The sequence below is a fragment of the Dromiciops gliroides genome, chromosome 1 (genome assembly GCF_019393635.1).
Source record: "Dromiciops gliroides isolate mDroGli1 chromosome 1, mDroGli1.pri, whole genome shotgun sequence".
Taxonomy (NCBI): domain Eukaryota; kingdom Metazoa; phylum Chordata; class Mammalia; order Microbiotheria; family Microbiotheriidae; genus Dromiciops; species Dromiciops gliroides.
Genome location: NC_057861.1, coordinates 655,667,644 through 655,690,873, shown reverse-complemented (window position 1 = coordinate 655,690,873; position 23,230 = coordinate 655,667,644). Strand labels below are relative to the sequence as shown.

Here is a 23,230-nt window from a genome sequence, read left to right as displayed (position 1 = left end):
TTTAAAGAATGAACATAATTACACCTCAGACTTTTAAACTGAAATAGAATGGATATTGATACTTTTAGTCTGGTTAAGTAGAGAGCAGTGCCCCCTAGTGCTCTCATACACAGTGAGGCAAGGATCAATAATAAAAATCTTTCATTGAATTCTGGATAGTCTCCAATGAAATAATTTAATATAATTTAACAAACTTTTATAAAGCACCTACTATGTGCTAGAGGGAGCAGTGGATAGACTGTCACCTCTGAGTTCAAATCTGGCCTCTGACACTTACTTACTGTTTGACCCTGGGCAAGTCACTTAACCCTGTTTGCCTCAGTTTCTCCATCTGTCAAATGAGCTGGAGAAGTAAGCGGCAAAACTGCTCCAGTATTTTTGCCAAGAAAACCCCATATGGGGTCACAGAGAATCGGACACGACTGGAATGACTGAGCAACAAAAATGTGTAGAATACAAATCTGGACTTTGAGGGGAATGGAAAGTTTAGATAAGACAAAGTCCCTGCCCTCATAGTTTATTACATAATGGAAGGAAAGGACACAGGCAATTAAATTTAATATATGATAATACTAACAATATGTGATAAGTCAATTAGAGGAATCCAAACAGAACCTTTGTTCGGTAAATGCCAAATCAAGAAAGCATATTTCACATCATTTTTTAAAGAGAAAAATGATCCAGCCCAGATAATCATATTTTACCAAGATGTTTTTGATGACATTTTCATTAAGCAAGAGATAAACTCTCTCCAACGAGGTTATCAGTCTAAGTAATTCATAGCTATATAACTTATTGCTTGGAAGAGCAATATTTAGCCTGGAAAAGAACAAGGAAGATTAATAAAGAACTGAAACCTAAGAAAAGTAAAGAGATAGTAAGGGAACACGTGGTAACATTTGATTAGGCTACAGTGTTATGCTATACATATGTTCTTGGAAGAACTGGCAGATATAATTATCAGCTGCTGTCATTTATCTTTAAAAGAATAAGTAATAATAATTAAGAGAATAGCAGAGGAAACTAGAAGGGCAGGACATTGGATTTGATTTGAATTATCATCAAAATTCTAGATGATAGTGTTCAAGTGTTGGTTAGGGGACATTTAGAAAAGGATGCCATGATCACAGAGAACAAGCATGGATTCTTAGTAATGCTAAAGAATTAGGAATAAAGCATCTCTCTACTGACTGGTGAATGACTGAGCAAACTGAGTTCCATGAATGTCATGGAACATAACAGCAAACAATGAATAGGAAAGAAGGCATGGGAAAACATATGGAACAATGAGAGGTTAGGTAATAAAAGAAAGCAGTTGAGGGAAGGGCAAGGAATAAGAATTTATATATGGTGTGTGTGTGTATATATATATATATATGTGTGTGTGTGTGTATGTATATATATATATGTGTGTGTGTGTATATATATATATATATATATATATATATATATATAAAACCTATATCAGATTACCTGCTGTCTAGGGGAGGGGGGAGGGAGGGGAGGGAGGGAGAAAAATCTGAAATTGTAAAGCTTGTATAAACAAAAGTTGAGAACTATCTTTACATGTAACGGAAAAAAAATAAAATACTTTATTAATTAAAAAAAAAAGAATTTATATATGCCAGGCACTGTGCTAAGTACTTTACACAAACATTATCTCATTTGGTCCTCATGACTAACCCATGAGGTAGGTACTGTTATTATTCTATTTTTTACAGTTGAAGAAACTGAGACAAACAGAGGTTAAGTTACTTGCCCAGGATCACACAGCTAGTACTTACCTAAGGCCACATTAGAGCTCAGGTCTTCTGTAGTCCAGGCCTAGTACTTTATCCATTGTGCCAACTCCTTCCCACAATATACACAAAGACTATGATGATAATGGACAACAACAGTACAGTGCTGTGTAACTATAATAACAAAGTTTGGCCCCAAAGAAGAGAAATGAGATGTGTTTCCCTGCCTTCTTTACAGAGGTGAGAGACTATGGCTGTGAAACACTCTATAAACTCTCAGACTTGGCTAATGTATTAGTTAGTTTTCCTGAATTGCTTTCCCCCCTTTCTCTCTTATTTTTTCTCATAAATCTCAAAGAGATGTTTATAAAAATGTTTATAAAATGCTTAGTGAAATACCTGGCACATAGTAGGCGCTATAAAAAAGATTATTCCCTTTCCTCTCCTTATGAGATATTGTTCTCTGGTGGAAGGGAGGCAGAAAAGGGAAAGGAAAATGATGGGAAAATATACATATACACATACATACATGTATATGTATATGCATATGCATATATTTGAAACAAAATGTATGTCACTCCAGACTAACCCCATTTCCATCTTTTAGAAGGTTACTAAAATGGTAAATTAGCAGAATAATTCAAATCTAATTGACCTGATTTTTAGCAGTGCATATAATTTCTAATGCTACTCTTGTGAGCAAGATGGAGATAGGCTAGGCAATAATACAGTTATGTGAATTCAGAATGGATGAAAGTCATCATTGATGAACTAATGCCATCTTGAAGAAGGGCTCTAGTGGAACTTCCTGGGGTCTATCTTCAATCAGGTATTGTTTAAATTTTTTTTTCTCCATAATTTAGATAAAAAGTCAACATGGATTGGGGGGCGGCTAGGTGGCGCAGTGGATAAAGCACCGGCCCTGGATTCAGGAGTACCTGAATTCAAATCCAGCCTCAGACACTTGACACTAGCTGTGTGACCCTGGGCAAGTCACTTAACCCCCATTGCCCCGCAAAAAAAAAAAAAAAGTCAACATGGATTGGCAGAAAGCTCAATAGATTTGGAGTCCAAATGACCTGGCTTCAAATTCTTACTACCTCAAGTTGATGGCTCACTTTCCTCAACTATAAAATGTAGCTAATGTCACCTACATAACAGGGTAGTTGTGAGAACTGAGTGAGAGGACACATTTAAAATCCTTTGTAAACATTAAATCACTACATAAACGCCAGTTATTATTAGAGATATAAAATATATCCTTGGTGATAGAATTTCTAAATGGGAACTGGGACTATCAGACAGATATCCTGACACCTAGCCTAGTCCCTACATTGCAAAGAAAATTTATTGGTTTTAGTGTCAATAAACTAAAGTTCAAATCCAAGCTATCTGACCCTAGTCTTGAAATTCTTTTTTGCCTCATTTCCCTCATCTATAAAATGCCAATAGTAGTTGTGCCACTTAACACAAAAACAATTTTGTGAGAAAAGTGATTAAGTCATCGTTAATATCAAACAAGCATTTATTAAGTATGTGTTCCAAGTGCTGCACTAAATGCTAGGAACACACAGAAAGACAAAAACAGGATCTTGTCACCCCTTTCCTCCCCAGGGAGCTGTCATTGTAATAGGCAAGACATCATGCAAAAATCTATATACATACAAGATATTATATGTATTTATACTATATTAATACTATTATATATACTGCATTACTACTATTATTTTTACTTATACTATATATGTATATATGTGGAGAGAGAGAAGGGAGAGAAACAGAGAAAGATAGAGACAGAGACAGAGACAGAGAGAATAAATGAGAATTAATCTTAAAGAAAAAGCATTGGCAGTAGTGGAGGTGGAGGTGGGGATTGTGGACCAGAAAAGGTCTCTTGTAGAAGGTTCTATTTGAGCTGAGCTTTGAAGAACCAAAGATGAGGAGATGAATAGAAAGAGCACTCCAGGAATGGGGCACACCTCAGTAAAAAAACTACAGAGTCTGAAAATGTAGTATAAGAAAGCTGATATCAATGGGTTGTATACTATCTAGAGTGAAATAAAGTATAAGAATGGGCAGCTAGATGGTGCAGTGGTTAGAAAAATGGGCTTGAAATCAGGAAGACAAATCTGGTGTCAGATACTTACTAGCTGTGTGACCTTGACCAAGTCACTTAACTCTGTTTGCCTCAGTTTCCTTATCTGTAAAAGTTGGACAGGACTGGAAGGACTAAACAATAATAATAACAAAAAGTATAAGAAGATTCAAAAGGTAAGAAGGAGCCAGGGCATGTAGCGATAAAAGTCAAACCAAAGATTTTCTATTTTATTAGAGTGCTATCTAAATATTAGGTTTCAATATCACATCATGCTTCCTCTAATGAGGTGTACCTAAATTAGCCATTTGGCATCTGGGTGTCTTGTGTATCCTGATGGAGACAATAAGGGAAGGTAGTCTATTGAATCCATTCTTTAGATCAAAAGGTAAATTTATGCCATTGCAAATAAATAGATATATTTCTATATTTTGATTTATCTTATCCACTTAAACAAATGTCTTTAATTAAAGACAATATGGCTGTCCTAATTTTTAAACACTGGATTGGATAATCGCTTGAGTATCTGTTGATTCAGTGATCGTATTGAAGCTGTGCTCAAGCATGACTAATTCTTGGGCATAGATTTCTTTCATTAATATGTCCTCCAAGCATTAAATCAATGAATAGAACTTTGTAATGCAGATTTTTACAATTGGTCTTTAGCCACACTATTGGAGTGCAACCAAATGTACTATTTGACATCTCAAAAACAGGTTTATTTTAATTTGTTTTTATAAACATAGGTCTGATGTGGAAGAAACAAATCATTTGCTAATCCAGGAATTAGATGCTGCTTAGCAAAACCTGAATTTAATATGCAATTACACGAACTTTCAAGGAAACCTACAAAGCACAGCTGAATCATAGTGTTATGGTCAGGAACTGATTTTCTGCATCTACAATGCTATTTGTTGTTTGGGTTTTTGTTTTTGGCAGATAGACAGGTTATAGGGGCAGGACCCACAGACATTTACACATGTTGAAATGCTTGATTTGCCAGCTCTAGCTTCTCTCTACCATCAGTTCGCTTATCTCATTGTAGTTGTTCAGATATTTCAGTTGTGTCCAACGCTCCCATGACCCCATTTGGGGTTTTCTTTCTTTCTTTTTTTTTTTTTTTAGTGAGGCAATTGGGGTTAAGTGACTTGCCCAAGGTCACACAGCTAGTAAGTGCTAAGTGTCTGAAGCTGGATTTGAACTCAGGTACTCCTGATTCCAGGGCCGGTGCTCTATCCACTGCGCCACCTAGCTGCCCCCCATTTGGGGTTTTCTATGCAAAGATACTAGAGTGGTTTGCCATTTCCTTCTCCAGCTCATTTTACAGATGAGGAAACTGAGGGAAACAGGATTAAGTAACTTGCCCAGGATCAAACAGCTAGTAAATGTCACCAGATTTGAACTCAGGGAGATGAGTCTTCCTGACATCAGGCCCAACACTTTATCCACTATGCCACCTAGCTGCCTCCTTTTTTCTGTTTCTAGTTATTTCCTCTTTTGGTTATTTCGGTCTTAAAACCAGATAACCAAGTCTGTTAATTTTTTTATAAAGGAAGAATTAACGGTCTCCCCTAATCATATTTTTTCCTGGTCCTTCTGCCATTTTCATTCAACCTTTATCTGCAGGGTTGGGTTATCGTCTGAGAACCATATTTTATGAAGGATTCTAGCAAACTAGAAAGCATTCCAAAGAAGCCATGAAGGGTGGTTTAAGGACTAGAAACTATTCCATACAAGGATAGCCATTGGAAGTCTTCAAGCAGAAAGTGGCTGGCCATAAGTTGGATATATTATGAGAAGCATTCCTGTGGAGGTATGATTTTGATTATTAGACTGCCCTCTTACATCCCTTCTCTCTCATATGTCCCTCTGATAGAGAGTATCAAATCTGAATGAACCTATCAAAAATAGGAACTTTCAAAAAACCCCAAATATTTCAATTATTGTGCCTACAAAAAGAGAGTATCTCAGCCCCCAGAATGGTTTTGTTCATGCCCCATATAGGACCAAATGATTTTGGGATTCTGGAAGAAACTTCAAGTCCAATTCTTCATTTCTGAAAGGAAACTAAACATGGTAGAATGGTGTAGTAGAAAAAGCACCAAATGCGGATTCTGAGATCCAGAGTTCAAATCTTGGCTACAATATTTACTACCTGTGTAACTTTGGACATGGTCAGCTAAGTGGCACAGTGAATAGAGCATCAGACCTGGAATCTGGAAGTCCTGAGTTCAAATCCAGACTCAGACTGTTACTAGCTGTGTGACCCTGGGCAAGTCACTTAATCCTCTTTACCTCAGTTTCCTCATCTGTAAAATGAGCTGGAGAAGGAAATGGCAAACCACTCCATTACTGATGCCAACTATGAAAAAGATACTTAACCTTACTGGGCTTCAGTTTCTTCATCTATAAAATTAGTGTTTTGGACTAGATGACATCTAAGGTCTTCTGCTAGCTTTAAAATTGTGATTCTATGATAATGTGATTTCTTCAAGGTCACAAAAATAGTAAGGAGCAGATCTTCTGACTCAAACTCTTGCTCTTTCCATTATGCTACATTGTCTTTTGACATCCATCCCAATAATGTGACACACTTTTATGTCTCCCCAGATTCCCATTAAGTTGGCCAATATCCATATATCTATTATTTTCAATCTATACAATCTATACAACTTCTATCCCCCTTCTATCCCCTCTTTTTAATGTAATACTTCTTTTTCTTTGCTCTAATATTTGAAGATTTCTGATTATTAATGAAAAGAATTTCATAACAAATTTTTCATCAAAATAACCACATTTCCATTGTACTAGTGATTTTGCTAAATAATATAAACTAGTGTTATGGGACCCCCTAGTGGAGATACATGACAGTGCAACATTTGCCAAAGACAGGGAAGCAAATCCCATCATACTCTCTGATGATATACCTTTTCTTTATGTTATCTTTCATGATGTTAAGACTCCTCGTAAAGTTATTGGGAGAGTGAAAGATGGAAATCCCAGAATCTATTCCAATTCTCCCAACATTGGAGGCTGAAACTAATAAGGGCCATTCTTTATGTTAAGTTGTGATAATTGCCTGGGGATGGGGAGGGAAAGCCAGAGAAAACTGTTCTGTTTGCATAAGATTGAAACTGAGCCCTTTTATTAATTGTCAAACATACATTTTGATGTGTTGGAAATTGTTCCTTCAATCCGTTAGACTTAGTTTATGATACCTCAATGTACCCAAAATATAAATGCTTATTTTTGAAGTATAAAACCCCCTGCTTTTCAATAAAATAGAGTGGAAATTGTGTATCGTGTTTTTGTGGTTCTGATTATATAAATTCATATAAATCTTATTATGCTTCTCCAAATTTCATAGATTCATCATAGTCAATATTCCATTAAATCCATGGACCACTATTTACTTACACGTTCCCTAATCAATGTCCATTATCATCTTTATTTTCTGGAAGATCTGGAAGATCACTTCAGTACTGGAATTCATATTTCAGAAGTATCTTTAGATCCCATAGCCCCACCATGAAATGAATAGCTCTTCCCAGAACTTCCATTTGCCACCTAGCTGCCCCTGTTTATTAATTTCTACACTATCCTCTACTCCTAAATCCATTGACCCTTGTCCTATTGCCTTGCTCAATCTCATCCCTAAATCATTCCCACAATCTGCTCCTTTTCATATGAGGCTGAATAAATATTGAGAAAAATAATTAAACCATGCTGACTGGGACTTCTACAAATTTGTATTCTAATATTAACTGGATTCTCACTGCAATGAAGTTATCCTTTTATATTTTTTTGTCAATAGCAGCTATCACAAATATCCTCATCTCTCCTCAATCCTCCCATGGCAATTCTTACCCCTACCCTCTCTACTGAAGACTGCTTCATACTTCACTGAAAAACTTGAAACCATTTCCCCTTATACTCTTCTCTTCTTTTCACATGATCACTATTTCTTCCTTCCCTCCAATACTGAATAAAGAGGTAATCCTTCTCTTTGGACAGCTGGGTGGTACAGTAAATAGGGTGCTGGACCTGGATTTAAGAAGACTCATCTTCCTGAGTTCAAATCTGGTCTCAGACAAGTACTAGTTTTGTGACCCTGGGCAAGTCACTTAACCCTGTTTGCCTTAGTTTCCTTATCTATAAAATGAACTGGAGAAGGAAAATGGCAAACCACTTCAGTATCTTTGCCAAGAAAACCCCAAATAGGGTCACAGAGAATCACACATGACTGAAAATGATTAAACAACACCTTCTCCTTGACATGACAAACCCTTTTGCATGCACCCTTGATCCCATACTATTTTATCTTCTTTAGCAATTTTTCCCACTATCATCCCCATTCTTCCTCTTATCTTCAACCTTTTGATATCTTCTGGCTCCTTATCTGAACACTTATAAACAAACTAATGCCTATCTCATGCTTAAAAACCTTCCCTTGATCCAACCCCTTCTTAGCTAGTATCCTATGTTTCTTCTTCCCTTCTCAGTCAAACTCCTTAAGAAAACCATCTATGCTAGGTCCTTCCACTTCCTGTCCTCCCTAAGTGCAAGTCCCTTTATCTCAAATATTATATTCTATCTACCTTTTATTTATCTTGCATATAGCTAGTTATTTTCATATTTATCACCCCTGTTAGTATGTGAGGTGCTTGAGGGCAGGATCTGTTTCTGCATATTCCCACTGCTTGGCACTGTGCCTGACACATAATAATTGCTTAATGTTTGTTGAATGAATCACTGAAATTTCTTCTTTAATCTCCAACATTTATATAGCTTTGATTGGTCATCATTAAAACAAAAATTGACTGATAAGTTATTTTGCTTGTCTATGTTTGGGCAGTAATATGTGGAGAAAAGGCCAATAAACAGTTTGAAACCTCAAAAATGCCAAGCATACCACCAAAATGAATGAATGCATCTGGGAAACCAATCCTTATTTCATTATATGATTGTTAGTAAATTTATGATATTATATAACTGACTTGTCAATAAATATGTCTAAGAATTCTGATTTTCAAAATATTATTTTAACATGAAAAATGATCAGAAATATTACTGCTCATACCACAGAATGTGAGTCAGTGAGTCACTGCTGGCAGAAACACAGATTGAGCTTTTTATTCTTTTAAAGAGGGAAATAATGAGAGCATAAATTCCATAAAGAGTATAAATGTTAATACCCTAAAAATACACCAGATGGCTCTAGGGATACTGACTGACTATCTATCTATCTATCTATCTATCTATCTATCTATCTATCTATCTATCTGTCTGTCTGTCTGTCTGTCTGTCTGTCTGTCTGTCTGTCTGTCTGTCTATCATCTATCATCTATCATCTATCAATCTGTTCCTTATAGGACGGAATCTGTTTCTAATATAACTTTTTCAACTTTAAGGAATTACTACAGGGTCAATGAGAGGTCTATATATTTTAAGTGATGGTAGTGGTAACAATTTGTCATTTTTTTGGATAAAAAGGTATGATTCCTTGTTTAAAATAAATTTAAAATAAAAATCTAGTATCCAAGCTCTCATATTCTAAGGTTGTGAGTCAAAGGAGGAAAAGAAGGGAGGAGGAAACATACTGAGGCTGAAATTTAACTGTTTGCAGTCTGGCATTTTAAACTGAGTTGTAACTAGAAATTTAGGGTTTCTAAGCAAAAAATTCTGAAGGCTTTCTTGCTCCTTGTTAATTATTTAATAATCCTATTTCCAATTTCCCTGAAATGTAATTTATATTTAAGGAAAAAGAAGCCAATTTATTTGAGCTGTAATGAGATTCTACACAATTTGCTTTCTATTATTGCCTTTGTACTTTTCATGTACAAGTAATAAGTCCTCAAAAAAATATGTAATCCTTACAAATTAAAAAGTAGATAACTGAAATATGTATCATATGTAAATGTTGAGTTATGACTACAAAAAATCTCTCTCTTGACATTAGCTCCTCATCCTTGCCTCTATGCTGACCTCTCTGTTTCCAAATGCACACTAGACATCTTCAAATATATGTCCTGCTATCACCTCAAATTCAACACATCCAAAATCGAACTTTTGATATCTTCCTCAAACTTGCCCTTTCTCCTAATTTTCTTGTTTCTGAACATGGCACCACTATACCCTTAGTAACTTAAAAAACTGGGAAGTCATATTTGTCTCTTTTCACTCATTCCACGATCTTTCATGATGTTAAGACTCCTCGTAAAGTTATTGGGAGAGTGAAAGATGGAAATCCCAGAATCTATTCCAATTCTCCCAACATTGGAGGCTGAAACTAATAAGGGCCATTCCAACTGGTTCAATGCTAAAAGTCAGAACTAGATTATCAAATGAACATTCTGAAAGGAGATGTTGATGCTTATTTACCAATCATTACCACTATTGCTGCATAAGTATAAATGAATGAATGAATGAATAAATAAATAAAAGGCTAGTCAGGAAACAAAGAAGGGTGGGGCAAAATTTCAGGTATCTGAATATATGGCCCCATTCCTTAGGCTGCTCATTACCCTCAGTATTGGGAAAACGAAAAGAGAAGCACTCCTTTTGTCCTTCAGTACATTTTTATTAAGCACTACTATGTGTAAAGCATAGCTTAACACATAGTTCCTGCCCTCAAAGAGTATCAGAAGTTTATGGGGAAAAAAAGGGAAAAAAATGGGAAACACAGAAAGGTAATAAGTTCATAAGTAAAATAATTATGATATTCAGTTTCTTTCCTTGGAGAACTTTTGATAGTAAAGGTAACACTGGGCCACTGTAAGTGAAACAGATATAAAGTGTATATGTTCCACAAAGGAAGATAGTAAAAAATGTGTGTTACACATACATATATACATACATATTTACACACACACAAATATGGATTTGAGAAGATGGAAGGACTGGACTGTTTGAAAGAAAAAGAAGAAAGTTCTTTGCTTTCAACTGATGTGGAGAAATAATAAGTGACATTTATATAGCACTTTAATTTTTTTTTTAGAGTCATAGTGACTTTATTGGGGACAGACTACCCAGGCCTAGGAGTTGGCATTTGGGCCCTTCTTCTTGCCAAAGGTGGGCACCACATTGACAAATCGTCTGTTGTACTGCATCCTTCTCTTGGCCCGCCGTCGTCGTCGTCGTCGTCGTCGTCTTCTTCTTCTTCTTCTTCTTCTTCTTCTTCTTCTTCTTCTTCTTCTTCTTCTTCTGCTTCTTCTGCTTCTTCTTCTGCTTCTTCTTCTTCTTCTGCTTCTTCTTCTTCTTCTGCTTCTTCTTCTTCTTCTGCTTCTTCTTCTTCTTCTGCTTCTTCTTCTTCTTCTGCTTCTGCTTCTGCTTAGCCACCTTGGGAGTCTGACCCCTCACTTTTCCAGCTCAGGCCAGAGAGGCATGGACTTTACCTCCTAGCATTCGGCCAGCCGCTTCCAGAGTGGACAGCGGCTCCAACCCACACTGGCCCAAGATGGCTTCATCCTCCAGCGGGGAGCCACCTAGAAGCAGGACCTGATCCTCGGGGGCGATGCCCTCTAGGGATGCCACATGGGCCTTGATCTGGGCGACGGTCTCCTGCCTGGTCACCTTGAGGGTGTGTAGAGCCTGCGTGCGGACAAACAGCTGCATGGTGGCAACTCGGACACACTAGTCCTGCTTCTGCCGCGGCGAAGATGGAGACCAGAAAGAGACTATTTTTTTTTTTTGATGGGCAATGAGAGTTAAGTGACTTGCCCAGGGTCACACAGCTAGTAAGTGTCAAGTGTCTGAGGCTGGATTTGAACTCAGGTCCTCCTGAATCCAGGGCCAGTGCTACTGCTCCACCTAGCTGCCCCTTAGCACGTTAATTTTTACAAAGCACTTTACAAACATGATTTCATAAAGACCTCATGACAACTCTGTGCAATAAATACTAAAAGCATCCTTACCCCCTTTTTTATAAATGATGCAGGGGCATCTAGGTGGTGCAGTGGATGAAGCACTGGCCTTGGATTCAGGAGGACCTGAGTTCAAATCCAGCCTCAGACACTTGACACTTACTAGCTGTGTGACCCTGGGCAAGTCACTTAACCCTCACTTAACCCTGCACAAACAAAAATAAAATAAAATAAACCAAAAAACATTTCTTTAAAATAAATGATGCAACTAGGGTTTAGAGAGTTAAAGTGAGTAGTTAAAGAACATATAACTGGTGACTACCCAAGGCAAAATTTGAACCCAGGTCTCTCCTGACTCCAATATACCAAACTGTCTCTCCCAATGAATGGAAAAGTATATACTTCAAAGGCTTTGGATAGGACTAGATAAGCACTAAACATTACAAAATGTAGCCAACATTCTGAGGTCTACTTATCATTATGGCAGTTAAGTAGGTAAAGTGAGCAGGAGGACCTAAGTTCAAATCAGACCTCAGATATTTACTAGCTATATGACTTTTGGCAAGTTAGTTAACCTCTCTCTACCTCAATTTCCTCATCAGTAAGTGAGGATAATAATAGTATTACTGTGCAGACCAAATGAGATATTTATAAAGTGCTTTGCAAATTTTAAAGAGTTATATATTTATAGATCATAGAGCTAACTATTATTACAACTATAGTTAAAAGGCCAACTCATTCCAACATAATTAATTCCACTCACTAAGATAACTAATGGTTAAATAGATGCCCTGGTGAAAATAAAGTTAAAATGCAAATTTTGCTATAAAGAATGTATCTTAACTGCTGTTAAATTCAAATTATCTAAAACTCAGGATCCTTCTTTCTTTCTTTCTTTTTAGGATCCTTCATTCATTTTTGGGGAGGGGGTGTTTTTGTTTTTGTTTTTGAGGGGCAATGAGGGTTAAGTGACTTGCCCAGGGTCACACAGCTAGTAAGTGTCAAGTGTCTGAGGCTGGATTTGAACTCAGGTCCTCCTGAATCCAGGGCCAGTGTTTTATCTACTGCACCACCTAGCTGCCCCAGGATCCTTCATTCCTGAAAGGAAATTGGTCCTCTTAAATTGATTAGCAGGCATAATATGGGAGTGAAACATTTTGCTTTTCATTTTTGAAATGAAAAAACGAAGCCCCCCAAAAGTTAAGTGATTTGCTCAACATTACCATTGGTAATAAACATCATTGACAGAACTGGAATTTGGGCCCTCTGCTCTAGGACCACCATTTTCCCCGCTATATCACCCTTGCTTCCAATATTCAGTAAGTGCTCACTTGGTTCTTGCTTAAAGACTTCTACTCTTCTCCTTCCTGAGGATGCTCATCCCACTTTGGGAGAACTAATTTTTAGGATTTTTTCTACCTTTAAATCAATTCTAAATTAGTGGGATTTTTTTAAAGCTTCTGTCCATTGCTTTATGTATTTTCATGTGGAGGCAGGAAAAAGTTGATCATAGACTTGATGAACCTAAGGGGGAAGAATCATTCCCCTGGAAAGTGGATATCTAATTGGGTTCCCTTCAATAAGTCCAAGCACAAAAACATTAGCAAGAAATAAAGATATTAATAATTGCTGTGACACATACTTGTTTTCTTAAATGTTTCATTTCTGACCCCAGTTCTTATCACTCCCCATCATCAAGTATTTCATATGCCCTTAGAAGTGGAATATCAGTGGAATGTCAAGAATGATGACAGTTTATATTCAGATATATTTTGCTAACTCTGCATGTTCCAAAGGAACATCCAACATAGAGATAGATCTCTTTTCTTCATCCTCCTCTTAAAAGTCTATTAAGGTTTTAATTTAATCCACATGGTTTGGAAACAAATTAATTTAGTTGATATGATCTTGGCTGCATGAATAGGTGTTGAATTTAACAGGCAGACTTATAGCTTCTTATCTCTTTCAGCACCCTAGAATTTGGATAGGATTTCTCTCTAACTTTGATGAAAGCACAAGTATTTATACAAATACACATTTTCCAGTGTTATAGCTGGAAAAGGAAGAGGGAGGCAAATGAGCTTCCATGAGCTTTTAAAGATGAAATGGTGTTTGATGTAAGTAATATGAGCACTTTCATTTGCAGGTACTCAGATAAGTGCTGAAATACAAGATATACAGATCTAGACAAAACAATGTTTTGGTTTTGGTGCCAAAGCACTACTAATTAGCCTGAGGTTAGTGTCCTAGGTTTTGACCCAGGGTTAGAGAAATTTAAGTTGGAGAGCAATAGTCATATAAGGGGCAATAAGAAACAAATTCTGATCAGCAGTCACACAGACCACAGGGAAAGACTGTCTCAACAGTTTCCAGAGGAAAATTACTTACAAAAATAACTACCTACTTCAATTTTTTTTTCCTTTTGTTTCTAGCAATTGTACCATAACAACATATGGCTTAGGGAGAAGATATTGGAACTTGAAAATTAAGATGAGTTGAAACAAGAATTGAGCATTTGAGAATAAGAAGGGTGTGACATGTTTGACTTTACCTATCTTCATATTGTTTATGTGAAAGGCAGAGCACCATAATCAGAGAAGGAATCAGGGGCAGGTTGTTAATATGACACACCAGCACCTCAGACACAGATCCAGGAGGGAATGCTAGTCCCAAATGGGCCAGAATGAGAACCCCCTTTCTGGACAATATGGCCAAGTGGACACCAACACTTTGCATTAAGAACTCTAATAAAGGGACAGCTCATAACTTGCCACTACAGTGCATTCTACTTTTGAATAGCTTCAAATAGTAATAAGTATTTTCTTACATAAACTTAAATCAGTTTCTCTGCTGCATATATCCACTGCTCCTAATTCTGCCACGTGGGTTGAGGCAGGCAAGTTGAATTCCTCTTATGTATGATTGCTCTTCAAATACCTGAAGACATGTAGCCATATATCCCTTGTAAGGACTTTCTTCTTCAAGTTAAACATCCCGAATCTTTCAAGCATGCTCTCTACCTTCACAAATTGCTTGTATTCTATGTTATATTCCCTGAGTAGAATGATACATTCCTTGAAAGAAGGGACTTTGTTTGGTTTATTTTTGTATTTCTAATACCTTACACTTAGTAGACACTCAACAGATACAATTAATTGATATTGAAATGCTACATAATCCTAGTCACTTTCTTCTGGATGCTTTCCAGCTTAGTGATGATTTTCCTAAAATGTGGTATTTGAACTGAACACAGTACTCCAAATGTAGTCTGGCCAGGCAAAGTACAGAGAGAACAGAAGCGTCTTAGTACAAGATACCATGCCTCTTTTTTTTAAAATCAGGCAAAACACATTTCTCTATTTGCTATGTCACAAAAAAACCCAAGAAAAATAAAGGGAGAAAATTAAACTTAGTTCTTTCTCTGGAGGTGGAAAGCATTTTTTTCCTCATAAGTCCTTTGGAATTGTTATGGATGATTATGTTGTTCAGAATAGCTAACTCTTTCACAGTTGATCATCATTATAATAATATTGTTGTGTACGATGATTTCCTGTTTCTGCTCACTTCACTTTGCATCAGTTCCTATAGGCTTTCCTATGTTTTTTTGAAACAATCCCCATTGGCATTGGTCATAGCATAATAGTACTCCATCACATTCATATGCCACAACTTGTTTATCTACTCCTCTTTTGATGGACATTGAAGGAGACCAAATTAAATGATTTTTCTCCATAGCTGACTTTCCTTTTAAAAATTTAACGTTTTGTGTATGCTTTAAATTTTTTATCTCATTTCCCCTTGATTCCCTAACCCATCAATCAAAAAGATACATAGTAAAGTAAAACAAACCAATTGATTGCCTATTTCTGACAATGTGTGTGTCATTCTCCACATAGTGTCCATATGCATTGCTCTGGGACTTGTCTGGTGAGAGAAGGCATACTTCATCATCAATGCTCTAATGTCTTGATGAGTTCATTGATCAGAATTGTGCACAGCTGAATTTCCATAAAGAATACATAACAATGCATTTACAACAGCTTTTTCAGGGAATGATCCTCAGTATACGAGTATTGAGTAAGAGTGCTAGCGTGTTTCTATGTCAGGAGTTGCTAATTTTTGTGTGTTTTGGATCCCTTTGGCAGTGAAGTCTGTGGACCCCTTTTCAGAATGATATTTTCACATGCATAAAAGGAAATATGTAAGCTTACAAATAAAACCAATCATTTTGAAATGTGGTTATCCAAAAAACGAAGTTCAAGGACTGGATGTTAAGAACCTTTGTTCTATGTGAAATAGAAAAAAGTAAACAGATAAGATTTAAAGGAGAAGGCCCTTTGGCTCAGGGTGATTTACTTAATATCTAAGTTATTTCAAATCTCAAATGTACTGAATAGGTTGAAATAAGAAAGGGGGCATTTCCTTGACAAGTGTAAAATGAAGGAGGAGTCTTGGTCTAAAAAGACCTATAAGTTACTATACACTTCACTGACTAGAGCAGGGGGCTTTCTCTAAATGAACATGTCAGAAAACATTACTCTAATAAATGATGCTAATGTCAATTATGATCAGAAAGACAGACAAGTCTGGTGACCCTGGACATGAGATTTGACAGGTTTATTCACAGTCTAATCACTGGCAGTCTGGATTAGCAAAATTGTAATATTCAAACTCTATGTATAAATTCCATCCAAGTAATCCCGAAGGTATAAGAGGGAAAGGTGGGAAACGGTGACGGATGGGAATAAGGAGAAGAGGTCAGAGATGGAGAAGGTACAACATTTTAGCAGGGAAGCAGTAAAAAGGGAAGAATGTGCTAAGTGTGGCCTTAAAGATACATACTCTAAAAAAAGTTTCAAAATATTTATTAAAAAAGAAGCTTTATTTGCCACAGTGGATGAAAATTCTACATTCCTTCAGTCCTTGTTGCCCTTTACTTCAGTGTCACTTCTGAATCATTATCTCCTGAGGCAGGTCATTGACTTTTAGAGTAGCTCTGGATGTTTAGGAACTCTTTGTAACTTTTATAAGCATTTATTCTAGTACCTGGTACACAGTTGATGCTTAATAAATGCTTATTGACTGACTGACTCATTACCAGTTTTGGTTTCTAGAACAAATCTATTTGCCATCTTACATATGACAGAACTTAAAATACTTGATTAATTACTATGTCTCCAAGTCTATTTGTTTTTTTTTTTCATTTTAAATAGCCTAGTTCCTCCAATGGAATTTTTCATGGCATGGTCTCTGACAGCTTTGGCACCCTGGGCTCCCTGCTCTGACAATGTACAACTTTACCAATGTTGTTCCTAAATTGTGCTTCTTAGATCATAAGACAATAATTCAAATGGGGTCTGATAAAGGTAGAGAAGAATGGAATTATTACCTTTCCTGTTCCGAACATTATGCATCTTTGAGCCTTCCCTTTTGTTTTATTTTATTTATTTTTTGTTTTGTTTTGTTTTTTGTTTGTTTGTTTGTTTTTTAGTGAGGCAATTGGGGTTAAGTGACTTGCCCAGGGTCACACAGCTAGTATGTGTTAAGTGTCTGAGGCTGTATTTGAGCTCAGGTACTCCTGACTCCAGGGCCATTGCTCTATCCACTGCGCCACCTAGCTGCCCCTTGTTTTATTTATAGGAGATTATGCATTTACAAAGCAGGTACTGTATTTATCTTACTGGAGACAGGTGGGTTACATAGTGGATCGAGTGCTGGATCTGGAATCGGGAATGCCTGAGTTCAGATGCTAGCTGTGAGACCCTGGGCAAGTAATTTCATCTCTGGCTACTTCAATGACCTCTTCTTTAAAAGGTAGATAATAATTACTCCTTTTGGGGCAGCTGGGTGGTGCTGTACATAAAACACCACCCCTGCATTCAGGAGAATCTGAGTTCAAATCCAGCCTCAGATACTTGACACTTACTAGCTATGTGACCTTGGGCAAGCCACTTAACCCTCATGCCCTGCAGAAAAAAAGAAAGAAAATAATTGCTCCTATGTCCCAGATTTACAAAGCACTTTGAAAAACTCAGAACTATATAAATTGTTGTCATTGTTGTTGTTGTTGTTATTGCGTACAGCAGCAGCATCTTGAAAATGGGAAGAGCTAATGTCCAAAAACCAGATAGCATTGATAAAAAGGGTCAAAGATCAATGCAAGTGAGGTTTTTTTTTTTAGACTCAAGACCTAATGATTGAATAAAAATCACCCACCAAAATATCAAAGGATTTGGGAGTCATATTTGGAAACAAGGATAGGTGTGAATGACAAAGGAAGTAGGTATGTTTGTTATCTAGCAGGACTGAGGAATAACAAAATGAATAGGCTGCATATTGCACTTGTTCCCCTGAGATAATGAAGAACCAAATGAAGACCTCCAATTTTTTTTGGAGGGGTGGACCCTCTATAGAACACTTGTGATGAGACAGAGAAAAGAACTGGGTGGGATGAGGAGGCATGAAGAAGCTGCCATCTGCATTGGCAGAGTGTTATGCCAGTACCAATGAGATCACCAGTGCATCTTAATATCTAATATTCCAGAGCCTAGAACAATATCATGCTCCAAAAGGTGATTTAATGGAAAAAGAAAAGTCTTCTGATCAGTAAGTTCACATTTCAATGTTTCACATTTCAATGTTTCATGTTTCAATGAATGAATGCATGAATGAACAAACTAATGAATGAATGAATGAATGTAATGGTGGCCAGGTAAATATATTCTTGGTATTAAATACTCATATACAAATATATAGTAATTATAACATATATTACAAAATATAAGTTATATAGTAAATATGTTATATAAATATATAAATTCTGAGACATCTAGGTGGCTCAGTGGATAGAGTGCTAGGCCTGGAATCAGTTCAAATTTGTCCTCAAACATTTACTAGCTGTGTGACCCTGGGCAAGTCACTTCTATCTGCCTTAATCCATTGGAGAAGGAAATGACAAACTACTTCAGTATCTTTGCAAAGCAAACCCTATGGAGAGTATGGTCCACAGGGTTACAAAGAGTTGGACACTACTGAATGACTGAACAACAAATATTCAAATTCTAAGCTAAACTACACTGACTGAAAATTACATTTGGTCTTGGTCTAATTGGGATGGTCTGCTATTATGTGTGTGAGTTAAAGGTTTTCCAGTATCCAAAAGATAATTGATTTAGACATTTCCGAATAAACTGCCTCCCTTTCATTCTTTGTTATTTTTAACTTTTCCTGTCTGCTACTTTGCTCACCAAAAAAAAAAAAAAAAAGTGTAAATGAAAGCAAATACTATGTCTGCCAAATGAAAACTCTTTAGCACCAAACGTGTGTGCAGGGGGGAAATGATTATTTTCTCCCTCTCAAAAGCAGGGAGGGCATATTGTTCATACTTATTAAGCAAGACTGAATTTTATTAACTTTGATGGTTTATGCCCATGGAGTCTTTGGTTATTTTTTAGTATATATCCCAGAAGACGGGGAAAAAAGGAGATAAAGATCTAGTCACTTAGAACTACAAAAAATGAAGCTATCAGACAAAATAATTATTGCTTAAATAATCACATTTAATTTTAGTTACCCAGAGTCAAAGCTGTATTTTTCTTTCATTACAATAATTATGCCTACTATTATTAAAAAAGAACACTAATGAATACATGCTAAGTTTCTACATTGCTCCTTAATAAACCTCCCTGATATCTGTTGAATTTGGACTAATTAAGGCAATGTGAAGAGTCTAAATTAGTCAAAAGTCTGAATTACAGACTATTTTTTAAGGCCATCCAATTTATTACTTTAAAGCACTTACTCAAAGTAAGCTAATAATGTTGCTGAAAAACATGGTCCTCGGAGAGGTGACAGCTTTAATGAATAAATGCAAATGATTTATAGTTAGCATACCAAAGTATTTCTAAAGTGCTTGAGGCTGAATAGAAAGATCTTTTTCTCTCAATTAAAACCTCACCCCAGATTCTTGTTTACATTATTAATTTGCATTAGGAATTTTAAAAAATTACTAAGAACTATAAACTTCAGGCCACCCTGTCTAAATTAAAAGGAATTCTGAACTACTGGAGTCTGAATTAATGATATTTTGCAGTTCATTGCACAAAGTATTTTCTACTGCTGACAAAGTACAAACATCAAAACAGATATAGACTACATAGAGTCTACACAAAGTCAATACAAGTTCATGGACTGAATGAACAAGTATAAAACGTTTGTTGCTTTTGAACTTGGTAATAAAGTAGCAACTATCAGTGACTTATAAGGCAACATCAATTATATGAGGAAAAAAACAACCCTCCAAGCAACCAAAATCCCAAAGACAAAGACTATGTCCTAAATTCATCTATTTCAAGGAGTGGTATTTACTTAAATCTATTTACTCTTCCCACACAGGGCTATCAAGGTGGCAATCTTTTATGTAAAGTATATTCTAATAAGTACACAATAATTGAAGGGAGAAGAGAAGCACTAGCAGCTGGAGGGGTCAGCAAAGGATTCTTCCTGCAGATACCTCTTCAGCTGAGCCTTGAAGGAAAGGAAAGATTCTAAGAGGTATTTGGGGTAAAAGAGAGTGTGCATGGGGGTGGGGCAGCCAATGCAAACTCACCAAGGAGCATGGGGAAATCAAATAGTGTTGTTAGCTGACTGCAAAAAAGAAACAAAAAACCAATCAAAAGCCTCAAAATATTTTAAATAGGTACTGAGGTCCCCTCAAAAATATTGCTATCTGGGGCTATTTAGTAAAAAGGAAACAGAGTTATACATTAGCCTCAGAGGAAGAGAAGAGAACCAACAGATACTATGTTCCGTATGGAGCAGTGAGGTGGCTTAGTGGATAGAGTGCTGGTCATCCTGAGTTCAAATTTGGCCTCAGACACTAACTAGCTGTGTGACTAGCCCTGGGCAAGTCACTTTTAACCGCATTTGCCTCAGTTTCCTCATCTGTAAAATGAGCTGGAGAAGGAAATAGCAAACCACTCCAGTATCTCTGACAAGAAAATCCCAAATGGGGTCATGAAGAGGCCGACATGATTGAAATGACTGAACAATAAGTTCCTCACAACAAACTTGGGAGGTATTAGGGTTGTCCCCATTTTATAGTTGAGGATACTGAGGCAGTCAGAGGTTAAATGACTTGCAAAAGGTTATATAGCTGGTGTCTAAGGTGATGAACTGGCATTTTCCTGACTCCCTATCCACTGTCCCACCTAACTGCTGCCTCTAAGAAGAACAAGTCCAGTTCACGGGGTAGCAGAATGGCTAGAAAGATGGCAGCTGTGTCAGAAAGACCAGAGGTAAAGTCTTGTTTTTGATAAATATTAACTAAATAATGAAACCAGAAGAAAGGCATTTAGACCAACGATGCCCCAAACAATGCTCTAAAAATATGCCATAAATTATGACCAAAGGGCTAAAACCTATGCATACCCTTTGATCTAGCAATACCACTGCTAGGTTTATGTCCCAAGGACATCCAAAAATGAAAAAAAAAGACCTATTTGTACAAAAATATTTAGAGCAGCTCTTTTTTTGGTGACTAAAAATTGGAAATCAAAGGGATGCCTATCAATTGGGGAGTGGCTAAATAAGTATATGACTGTGATGGAATATTATTGTGCTATAGAAATGAAAAATAGGATGATGTCAGAAAGGCCTGGAAAGACTTATTTATGTGGAATGATGTCTAGTGAAGAGAGCAGAACCAGGAGAACACTGTGCACAGAGACAGCAATATTGTTTGATGAAGAACTGTGAATGACTTAACTATTCTCCTCAATACAATGATCCAAGTCAATCCCAAAGGACTAATGATGAAGCAGACTATCCACCTCCAAAGAAAGAACTGATTTTGATTGAACACAGACTCAAGCATGCTATTTTTCACTCGTATTTTTTCTTTTATTCAAGTTTTCTTATACAAATGACTAATATGGTAATATTTTACATAATTGTACATGTTACCACCTCAGGGTAGGGAAGAGGGGAGGGAGGGAAGGAGGGAGAGAATTTAGAAATCAAAACTTTAAATAAAAATGTTTATTATTAAAAAAATATGCCATAGACCAGTTTCTAATCTGTATCAGTGGAGGACATTTTTCCATGGGGAGTTTCCCCATATTCAATCTGTTAGGAATTCCCTGTCATTTTTAACTATGTAACATCTCTCATACATATATATGCCCTCTTCTCTCCTCAAACACTGACATCACCCTGGGGCAAGGTCTCATCACCTCACCTCTGGACTACTGCAATAGTTTGCTGGTTCTAAATCAGTCCTGACTCCAGTCCATTTTTCACTCAACTGTCAGACTGATCTTCCTAAAGAGCAGGACTGCCCATACTCTTCCTCCCCTTCCCCCTATTCAACAAACTCTATCTGCTTCCTATGATCTCCAGGATGCCTTTCATTATAGCCTAATACTTAGAACAGTATCTGGAACATGCTAAGTGCTTAATAAATGGATGTTGATGGATTGATTCATAACATGGCCCTCTCCTACCTTTTCAGTGTACTTACTATGTCTTACTACCCCTCACACAAACATACATATACACACATAAACACAAAGTAACATTGGCCTCTTTTTCCCTCTCTCACAAGAAACACTTCAATTATTTTTAACTTGTAATTCCTCTTGATGTTTGACAAATGAAGTTTTATCACAATGGTTTATCCAAGGGGTTTATAGTTGGAATACTCTGTTACGGGTATGCATTTTTAAAGGACTTGACAACCTGGATCTCATTCCTAAGAGCATAACCAGAAGGCTAAGTGGACTAGAGATCATGCCCTATTAGTATTAATGGAAAGCACTGAGGATGTAGATAAGAAAACTTAATGGAAATATTTGAATATCTAACATATGGAAAAGAGACTTGAAGCATAGTTCTCAAGGACCAAACTAGAACCAGTTGTGTGAATGAGTTGGATAAGGAGATAATGGATTCCTCCTCAATAGTGGTTTTCTTTCTTACTTTCTTTCTTTCTTTCTTTCTTTCTTTCTTTCTTTCTTTCTTTCTTTCTTTTTTTGGTGGCACAATGAGGGTTAAGTGACTTGTCCATGGTCACACAGCTAGTAATTTTGTCAAGTCTCTGAGTCTGAATTTGAACTCAGGTCCTCCTGAATCCAGGAGTGGTGCTTTATCCACTGTGTCACCTAGCTGCCCCCTCTCAACAGGGATTTCAAGCAATGAATAGATGACCATTTCTTGACAACATTGTTTTTTTGTTTTTTTGTTTTTTAAGTGTTCTTGAGTCAGGGAAGGGTTGGTTCTAAGGTCCCTTCTAGCTCAATATCTAGTTCCATGATCCTAAGAAAAATCTATGTAGGTTTTATGTAAACATAGTCAATCACCTTTATTGTAAGGGTAAAAGAAATAATTGTGTATTTTTTTCCTTCTGAACAAGCCAAACCATTGTGTCAGAGGTGAGTTAAGTTTTCCTGAAGGAACTTGATAGTTCTTGAAGGCATTAACTGTAAAATATTAGTGGGTGCTAATGGGTACTGATTACTCTTAGATCATAAGGTGTG

General features: G+C 36.7%; 2 protein-coding genes across 2 annotated transcripts in view; both read right to left on the bottom strand.

Annotated features, from left to right (window-relative positions):
* ADAMTSL1 (ADAMTS like 1) overlaps positions 1-23,230 on the bottom strand; it is a 1,070,304-nt gene that overhangs the window by 685,460 nt on the left and 361,614 nt on the right. The window lies entirely within an intron of this gene.
* Positions 11,192-11,448, bottom strand: LOC122736095 (ubiquitin-like protein FUBI). Its single transcript, XM_043978112.1, has one exon. The coding sequence runs from the start codon at positions 11,446-11,448 to the stop codon at positions 11,203-11,205; it is 246 nt and encodes an 81-aa protein (XP_043834047.1). The 3' UTR covers positions 11,192-11,202.